Consider the following 9,832-nt stretch of genomic DNA (forward strand, 5'->3'; position numbering starts at 1 on the left):
GGATTTGACGGGTCTAGAACAAATGCTAATAAATTGCTCAAAATCTCTCCCTGCCAACATCACTCGGATCCATGTTATTCCACCAACTCAGGAAGCATATTATGATCCCAATCTGGTAAGGAACATTGGTCCTAAAAGGTGGATGATTTCTTTCCTGAACGTGTATTTACTATGCTTGAAATGTTGGTTTGATTTCTAGAAGGAAAGTATTCACAAAAATTTCTACTTGTGTATACATGAAATAAGTGTATTAAATATGAAAATTCTACAAGCTACTTGCTAACTTTTAAAGCTATTAAAATTTACCACAGAGAAAAGCTGAGCTTTAGAATTTTATTATATATGGGATATAAAAAGTCATCCTTGTTAAGAAAATGCACTAGTGTGAACCCAAAAGATGCCATGCCCAATACGTCTCTCACTAGAACTTCCTGATAAATCTGCTTGAATGATATTCTATGCATTAAAATAAATATCATCAGAGGGATATCTTCAAAGTCAGTCTTCTTAATTCAAAGGCTTCTGAGTAATTCCTTTTAACTTTCAAAAATGGAAGGCTAATGTCCTTAATTCCTATTTTGCTTGTTAAATTCTCACTGAAATCTGTGGGAATTTAGGTATTAATGTCAGATCTAAATATTCTAGATTCCTGATTTTCTTCTGCAAATAGAATTGAATTCCTGCATCAGTCCATGCTTTTGAAAAGATTTGTGTATGAACTTTGCTAAATTGATGACCTGATGTTTTATTGGTTAAAACCAATACTGTACCAAAGGGGGGAAAAAATAAAAAAAAAAAAATTGGTCAGTACAGGTCATGAGCTGTTGGGTAGTAAAAGAGCATTGTCAATCCCCATCATGCAAACCAGAGTGCAGAGATCTACAGTGTTAGCGTAGGTAAATGTATATATATTGTTGACTATTGATATATGCTACATTTATTGTTTTTTATTACACTGGACACCTATCCTGCCCCTAAGTCTACATTTCAGCAAAACTGTATGTAAAACCATTCTGACAGTCTGATTTGAAAAAATTAAAGTGTGGATTTTGAAATTTTGTATAATCTGAGGACATAACATCCAGTAAAACCTTACTTCATTTTACCTCTTTATGACTCTCAGTTCAGTTTACAAAATTCTCTGAAGTGAAAACTTTTAAGAGTATTAATAAAGGATGGTTGCCGTGAATTTATTTTAGGACAGGGTTAAAAATAAGTCTCTGGGAACAATGTCAGATTAAATCTTCTTGTCAATAAAATATTACTCATTTAAGTGCTAATGTCTAATATACTAATTTTATCAGTTCAAATAGTCACAAAATTAGACCTCTATGCTAAACACAAACACAACTTTTTCTTCCTGTTGTCTGCAACAGATAAATTTATAGAACTGAATCTAGTACCATAGAAATATCCCTTGAGAACATGGATTTTTATTTCCCAGAATTGTTTCAACATAGGTAATGATATAAATAAGGCTAATGTGTATCATCTGTTCTGTGGAGTATGCCTGGCCAGTGTTAGTGGTGACTTCCACCAGAAGAATGTTAAAACAGCTGTCAAATGAGCTACAATTTCTGAATATTGTATTGAGGATGAAATCTAGAAGTTGCAATACTTTTGCCAAAAAAAAGTGTATTTTTCATATATTTTTCAATATTGGTATGTATAAGTATTGTTTACTCCAAAAGATAATGAAGAAACAATATGCTTTATTCTCCTGGAATGAAAAGCAATATGCAGGTCTTCATAGCTGTGGTATAAATTTTCTACAGTGTATTCTTTTATAAAAGATTCTATTCTTCATTAAATTATAATCTAAAGAATGTTTTTTTTCCAGCCTCCAGTAACTAAAAACCTAGTAACTAATTGCAAACCTGTGACTGACAGAATTCGTAAGGCATACAAGGACAAAAACAAATATAGGTATGTTACAGTCCTGTGAAAAGCAACTTTCGTAGAACAATAGGAAAAGGTGTGAATACATAGATGACCAAAGATGGTACATTAAAATAAAATGAGCTAAGGTTTAACAGTGGAACTGGAGAAGCATACTGTTAACTATTCATGTCTCTTTCATTGTGTACGATTGTTTTTTTTTCCATAGCTTTAGTAGACTAAAGATTTCCATGCTAAACCTTGGGCCAGATCCCAACTCTGTAGTACAACAGTAAGAAGCTGGACTATCTTTAGGCAGCTATAACAAACTATAATAATAACTATATTAATCAACTATATACATTTAGTGAGGGCAGTTAGAGCAGCATAGAAGGGTGGAAAAAGTTTCCCATACTTAGAAATTGTAAGTTGTAAATCTGCTTCGTCCTCCTTTCCTCTACAGAAGTGGTTTAGATTTTTTTTTTGGTTGTTGTTGTTTTTTGTTTTTTTTTTAAAAAGAAACCGTTTTCTCTCTAACTACCTTGCACTTCTCTTGCAAGGTAGAGAAGTGACAGGTTGGGACAGGGGCAAAACAAAATGGTTCCCATCCCCTTTTGGAAAGAGCAGGACAAACCATGACTTGACTTAGGTTTGTTTGAATAATTGTATTTGAGCAGATCTTCCTGAGATGTAGGTTCAGGCAGATCTGTGCTCTCTGAAAACTGCAAACCGATGACGTGATGCTGAGGCTGTTTGCTGGCATGGAGCTGACAGCTGTCTCTTGTCCATTGCCTCGCCAGTGGTGTTGGATGGGCAGAGTGGTAGGGCTCCTCTGAAGCATTTGGTTTTGCCCCAGGAGTGATTACAAAGTCAAGTGGTTCTGTAGGATGAAGGAAGGCTACGGGTGCTGCTTAGGGCAGCTTTGGGGCACTGTTACATGCTCATTCACAGTACCTCAAGCTGTGCTGTATGCTTTCTAAATAATTCCCTTCCCAGGAGAGTTTACAATGAAACTGAAAAGCTGATACAACAAATGAGATTGAAAAATGTTGAGGTGGGTGTAAGGATTTGCTGTGCTTAATGATATAAATCAGCGTAAGGTACATGTGGTTCTTAAGCTTCAATATTAAATAATTGCATTATTAACTTGATGAGCTTTATAACTAGAATTCTTTCTCACATGAGACTTTACAAACAGGCAATATATTTTCTTGTATGAACATAAAGATGTGACAGGTGCATGTATACCTCCACATGAAAAATAAGTATGATACCTCTAGTAAGACTGCTAAATAGGGGGCAAATGCACTGGGGGCATCCTTCAGAGATGCAATGTTTCTGCATTTCATATACAGCTCATTGTTTTGTCTGTAAGTTGGTCAATGAGTAGGTAGGTGGGTGAGGAAGGCTTGCATTTGTATTTAAGATTGTAGTTTTATATATGCTTTTGTAACTTTAAGGTTTTTCTGGGGCCAGTGATTGGAAAATAATGTATTTTCTCATGTCTGTAGTGTAATTTTAAATTGCAGTTGTCAATTTTTTTTAAATAAGGAAATGTAGTGTAATGTCTACCTTCAGATTCATTATTATTCCTATGACAAAAGTATTCATTAAGTGTGTAATAAAATTGTTCAGTCTCCAATAGGCTACTAACAAATCTATTGGACAGTGGCTCTGTGCAAGAGCATTAGCTGAAAAATGTAAACACAGAAATCAAATGTCAAATTCTAATGGTTTGGACAGTCAGATTAGAAATAAGTTCTTAAAATATTAATACTTATTGAACCTGACTATAGGCTGTTTTACTAATGTATAAATACTATTCTTTTTATAATAAGGTTTGAAATCATGGGAGAAGAGGAAATTGCCTTCAAAATGATTCGCACAAATGTGTCTCATGTAGTTGGTCAGCTGGATGACATACGAAAAAATCCCAGGTATCCTATTTCTGGATTTGTATAACGTTTTGAGATTTGTTTTCATTTTCTGCTTCAACTGTTTAATATGTTTGTGTATTGTAAGTCATTTATTGCAGTGTATTTCTATACTGTGTTACAGAGCAAGATCAATTCTAATCAAAATACTTCTCATTGTTTTCTATTTAACAGAAGTGACTGTTTTTTATGCTGGGGGTTATCTAATTGATTTCTATTATATTTTTATATGTCTAAAACCTTTGAAGTTGTATTGAAAAACTTCAACTATTTCTGAGGATTTCATTTTGTTGTTCTAGAGTTTATATAGTTTATATCGCAGGCAATTTTATTTTAAAGGAGAGAAAATTTTGACCTGCTTTATGCAGCAATTTAAAAATAAAATTTAAGCATGGACTATTTTATTGCAAAATCTGTTTTGCTGCTTTTGTGCTCTGTTACGACGTCACAAGAGGTATTAAATTTTTTTGTGATATTTGATGAGAAATGGTCCAAAGCTGGAGGTTAGTCCTCTCGTTTCTTTACATCGTAGTGGAGAAGCTGATACCCGATTCTGAGAGCAGACTCAGTAGTGCAGCTACTGCATTCCTGGGGCTAATGAGCTGCCAGTCCACGAGAACCAGGCAGGGATAGTCCAGAGTAAACTCTCAAAACATGTATAGCGTAGACATCTGCTTGCCATAACCAGATGCTCTGCATAGCATAGCTAGTTGATAGCATAGATATAGCTGGCTATTCTTTGAAGAGGGGAGGCATATTTTGTTTTTCTCATATGTGCCAATTTGAATGAATGACTGTTCCCTGCGTGTAATTGTCTAAAGCAGGGTTACCAATTGTGCCAGATTCATTACAGTCTGAGGAAAAACGGTAATGCCCTCTGTAGGCAAATTCTTATGTTGCAGAGTTCTACTTATTTCCAGCTTCATGGAGGAAGCCTGAACTTTGCTCTGCTCTTTGAAAGGGCACACCATGCTATAGAGAATGCAGCTGACCAGAACCACTTCTTTACAAAGGTTAGCAATTACAAGGCATATGTCATCAGATATTATTTCACCCTCTAGGGAAAATGTAAAGGTCTTGTATCTCACAATATAAATAAAGCACATAACCTTGTCCATATGTGGGAAAGGGAATTTTTGTCAGCAAGCACTTGGTCAGAGCAGCCAAGGGGACATAGCAGTCTAGCACACTAGCTGCTGCTTTAGTTTCAGTAATTTTCAGTAACTTAAATACTTGTGAGTTTATTTTGTGAGAAATTACTCTCCAAGAGGCATTATTTGGAGCATGTTTATTTGGTCACAGTGATTTCCATATAAATACTATCCAGGTTCTTGTCTGTATTTTGGCTTATTACATGAGTTCAGTTTTGGGTCTGTGATATACCCATTTATATTGTGTTCTCAGTAACTTAAAACCTAGGGACAAAACTTTGTCTTCTGTAAAGTCTTCTACTAATTTTTATGATACATTTCTCTGAAGAATATAGAATATATACTAAATTGTTAATATTTTACTATGTTTACCTTCTACATTGAAACTCATCTTGTTATTTAAGGTATTTTACTCATAATAACTTATTTAAAACTACAAAGCCCTTATTGGAATCATAATCCTGGCCTTCTAATTTTCTGTCAGTATCTAGTGGTAGGTTTTGGGATGATGCATATTAGTGCCCATTAGATGGCAGCATTAAATATAAATAGAAGAGAGAGACCCATAGCTTGTTACTTCATTCCTCAGAGGTTTTGATTCACTATCAGCCTTGGTGCCCTCTGAATTGAAACCAAATTAACTTAAAATAATGCAATAATAAAGAATGTAGTTAACAGTATCAAATGTATCAATTTGTTTTTAAAAGGATACTCATCAATTTTGCTTAAAAGTTTTCTGTTTGTGTTCTTGGTTTGTTAACACCTTTGGCATATTATTAAAGGAAATATGCTAACAAAGCATTTTTCTTTTCTAGAAAGTTTGTTTGCCTAAATGACAATATTGATCACAATCATAAGGATGCACAGACGGTGAAAGCAGTGCTTAGGGATTTTTATGAATCAATGTTTCCTATACCTTCCCAATTTGAACTGCCAAGAGAATATCGGAATCGTTTCCTTCACATGCATGAGCTCCAAGAATGGTATGCTACATAGGTTCTCTTCAAGTTATTCTGTTGTACTGGCATATAATTATGGAACATAGTGGTACAAGCCCTTTTTTTTTCCCAGTATTGTCATGGAGTTACAGATGAAGATGATGTGAAAAGATTTAAATGGACTAAAATTTAATTTTTACAGGATTGGTGTTTTCATGTTTTTCCGAGTCTTTAACATTTCTTCGATTGTCCCTACCTTATTTCAAATAAAAAGGTGTGGGTTTTTTATTTTTATTTTTTTTAATAAGAACAATCAGGACTTTGGGCTTTTTTAATTTTTTAAATAATAATTGAAATGTGTATTGCAAAGAGGCAACATAAATTCTGGTGGTACCACTTCTCACTAAGTGACTTTAGTGAGAAATGTTGGCAGAAATAATCAGCTGGATAATTATCACAGAAGATACATTTGCCTCTTTCACATTTTTACATAATGTGTGAAATTTCCATGTGCATTTTTCTCTTGCTGTTTCATAAATAATATTTTAACTTAGAAATTGGGAAAGTTGATTACAGAATACAAGCAAAATGTTGGCAGGTGTAGTGATAAAACTGAGACAAGACAGTAATTTTGTTCCTGATCAGCAAATCATGGGAAATAACTCTTCATGACAGAAGAGAAAATATTAGAGGAACTGTAGAAAGAATCAGAAGGATTGCAGGTGACAAGAGTGGGTGCAGATTGTAGTGCTACAGGCCCTACAGTAGCAGTGGCACAGGGAGTGGGGGCAAACTGACTTCAGCAGTTAGCTGTAGAAACTCGGGCTGGTGCTGTAGACACATCGTTGGCTCTGTTTTTGAGGACAACCACTGGGATGTTAGCTTCACAAGAACACTGTGTTTTGACTTGTTTGTGGTCAAAGCAGATTTCTACCAGATTGGTTTAAAGCATGCTGAAATGCTGGTGGAAATCCATTTTTAGCTTCAGATGAGTTTTCCACCTTTATCTTGTATGGTATTCAATTTTGGTTTTTGCATTGGTTCCAACGTAACCAACACCCGTAATAGCTCAAGGCTAACAGTAGGTTCAAGGTTACACTGAAAGCAAAGGGAGTCATGAAATATGCAGAGCTTGACCTATATACAATAAATGTTTTGCTTTTTATAACACGAGAGAAATTACCCATATTTATCTTCTTTGTCTATTTCATGGAAAATCTTTAAAATTTATATCTGATTTTATAATATATGCAATTGTCTTTTTGTTTCCATCTTTCTGCAGGAGGGCATACAGAGACAAGCTCAAATTCTGGACCCACTGCGTTCTAGTAACACTTATTGTATTTACAGTCATCTCATTTTTTGCTGAACAGGTAAAAATATTATCAAATCTATAACATTTAATACACTGTTTTACTTTCAAGTTAATATAAAACAGATTTTTAATAGAATAGCTAGGCTTTTTCCTTCATAAAAGAAATAAGGATGATACATGACTACTGATTAGGTTGCTTCAATTTTTAAGTTGTCATGCTGAGATTCCTGGAAAATATTCATACCTGTGGGGAGGAGAGTTGTGTTCCCTTGTCAGCTGTTTTGTGATGGTCAAAAACATCATAAATGTGCTAAATTTGGAACTTCAAAATCAGTAATTGTTTCTGAAAGTCTTGGTCTATTAACATGCATTGTTGATAGTGCAAAGTAAGCCAATAAGAAGAAAACTTGAGTAATATCAACACTTCAGTCCTGAGTAAGGTATTTTAGGTGCTTAATACAAGTCTAATTCCTAAGTAACAGCAAGGACTCCTATTGAATTCAAAATGCTTTGAATCAGACACAAAGGAAAAACTCTCATTCTGCAAGCATAAAATGGTTTTCTTGAACGTGATTAATCCTGCTAAACATGGAGGGAGCCAATGGAACAAATCATATGGGTAATTCTTTGCAGGTTGGGGCCTTAAGTAACCCTTTCCGTGGTCTGATGAAGAGGGTGTAATTCTTAAAAGGTTGGCTTTTGAAATTTTTTTTCCTCCGCCTGTAACTTTTTGCATGAATCTTTCCCTTAATTTTCAGCCTTCTGCATACATTAAAAACTCCCCCTGAATAGTAATTTTATTTTGAAAGGGGGTATTCAGCTCAGTAGGACAGCTAGGTATGTAAATACTGCCAGCTTTGCATTGACCTTTCAGAAACAGAATGTAGTCTGGTTTTATATTACACACACAAATTAACTTTAAAATAATCAGAATATAGGTATACCGTATCTTTCACTTTCTGCTTGTATTCTGGTTATTGAGAAGTACAGTGCAAGTGCCTATGCCTAATAGATGCATTTGAATAACTTTCTTTCTGTGCAGTGGGGGAAAAAAAAGAATGGACAGTACTGACTGAATTACCATGGACGGTACAGTTTCTGTGTTTTCTAGGATGAAAGGCTGACCAGCTGCACATGTCTAGCCCAGCAGAGAACTAAATATTGTATTTTCTTTCCTCTTCTCAGCTAATTGCACTTAAACGAAAGATTTTTCCAAGGAGAAGGATCCAAAAGGAAGATGGTCATGAACGAATAAAAGTGTAGAAGAGCTTTATTTTGGAGATCAGTCTACCTCAAGATGTGATAAACATTCAAAATCTCTCTTTCATAAGTGTCTTTTATGGTTTGATATTTAACTAAGGTGATATGAAGAAAAAAAATCATGCATCTACAGTTATGATCTCTGCAGTACTCTATGATATACAAGCTGCAGGAGCTGTGACAGGAAGCAAAACAAACATTGCAGGAAACCTGTACATAGGCAGATTTCAACTGATCTTACTTTACAAATGTTAGTTCATGGCCATGTTATCCTTTTTTATAAAAAGGGTTACCTAAAGAAATGTAGCTGCATTTATTGCAGTGTATGTTGCCAACTAGATATAATGTTAGAAGGCAAAGTTGTTTGGGATGAGCTCAACAGGTCCTTGATCTTGCATTCCGAAACATTTTGCAAATTTCTGTCATTGCTGCTTTTTTTTTTTTTCAGCCCTATGGGAAAACGAAGGGAATTATGTAACTTGTCGTTTACCTTTAGTCTACCCTTAATGATGTTGGCATTCTTTAAAGCACAGTGACAATTCACAACATTATTTGTAGTATTTAATTGGGATTTGGAATAAATGCAATCTAATTAAAATATACAATAACAGAACAATTAATTATTATTTTGAAGTTACTTTATATCTTATCTGATGTATTATATTCCAAAGAATACGATGTTGTTTTTTCTTGATTACAAAGAGAGGGTTCTAATCAAATGAAAATGATTAAGGTATAATATTTTACAAGCATTGTAAATATAAAAGCAAAAGTGCCTCTCTATATGAATGGTTAACAAACTGTTTTAATGTAGCAATGTATGGGAGCAATGTTTCACTTCAGAAAACAAAATTTATACTGACAAATGAAGCTTTGGTGTTTTTAAATTTCATGGGAGTTGGCCCTGTATATGTCTTGAGACATCAGACTAGTATGATTTTATGTGGGGAAAGATACCGTATGTTTTCAAGCACAAATTTTCAGTGGTGTATCTTCATTGTACTAGCAGTATTCAAAGAATGCATTAGTGTTTTTTTGTAATCAGATGTACAAAATGTATGTGCATATGTATTGTAAAATACTTGGTTTGCTTTGAAATCAACTAAAATATGGTAAAAGGTTTGTCTGTTTCTGTTTTAAAGTAGACAAATTCACTCATTTTGATAAATTAGCCATTAATGCTTATAAAGCCTTGTGTTACAGGTTCCTATTTTCTTAAATGTCCATCAGTAATAATTCTAATATTTGATGCATGAATGGATTCTCAAAAGTAGAATCATTTTTTTGAGCATTGTAAAGGTGCAAGCACACTTGTACATTGCTAGCATGAAATATAACCTTATATATAATGCTGAA

General features: G+C 34.2%; 1 protein-coding gene across 2 annotated transcripts in view; it reads left to right on the forward strand.

Moving 5' to 3' along the window:
- Nucleotides 1-9,665, forward strand: part of GNPTAB (N-acetylglucosamine-1-phosphate transferase subunits alpha and beta) — a 43,646-nt gene extending 33,981 nt beyond the window's left edge. Inside the window, exons 16-22 of one of the 2 annotated variants that reach the window (XM_080558399.1) lie at nt 2-115; nt 1,841-1,926; nt 3,717-3,815; nt 5,779-5,946; nt 7,184-7,274; nt 7,850-7,907; nt 8,402-9,665. In XM_080558399.1, coding sequence (XP_080414525.1) covers nt 2-115; nt 1,841-1,926; nt 3,717-3,815; nt 5,779-5,946; nt 7,184-7,274; nt 7,850-7,897 — 606 coding nt within the window. In that variant the 3' untranslated portion in view covers nt 7,898-7,907; nt 8,402-9,665. The remainder of the gene's footprint in view (nt 1; nt 116-1,840; nt 1,927-3,716; nt 3,816-5,778; nt 5,947-7,183; nt 7,275-7,849; nt 7,908-8,401) is intronic. The other variant, XM_080558398.1, reaches the window with a different exon arrangement.
- The last annotated feature ends 167 nt before the right edge of the window (nt 9,666-9,832 follow it).

The sequence above is a fragment of the Anser brachyrhynchus genome, assembly GCF_964034855.1.
Source record: "Anser brachyrhynchus genome assembly, chromosome: 1".
Classification (NCBI taxonomy): Eukaryota; Metazoa; Chordata; class Aves; order Anseriformes; family Anatidae; genus Anser; species Anser brachyrhynchus.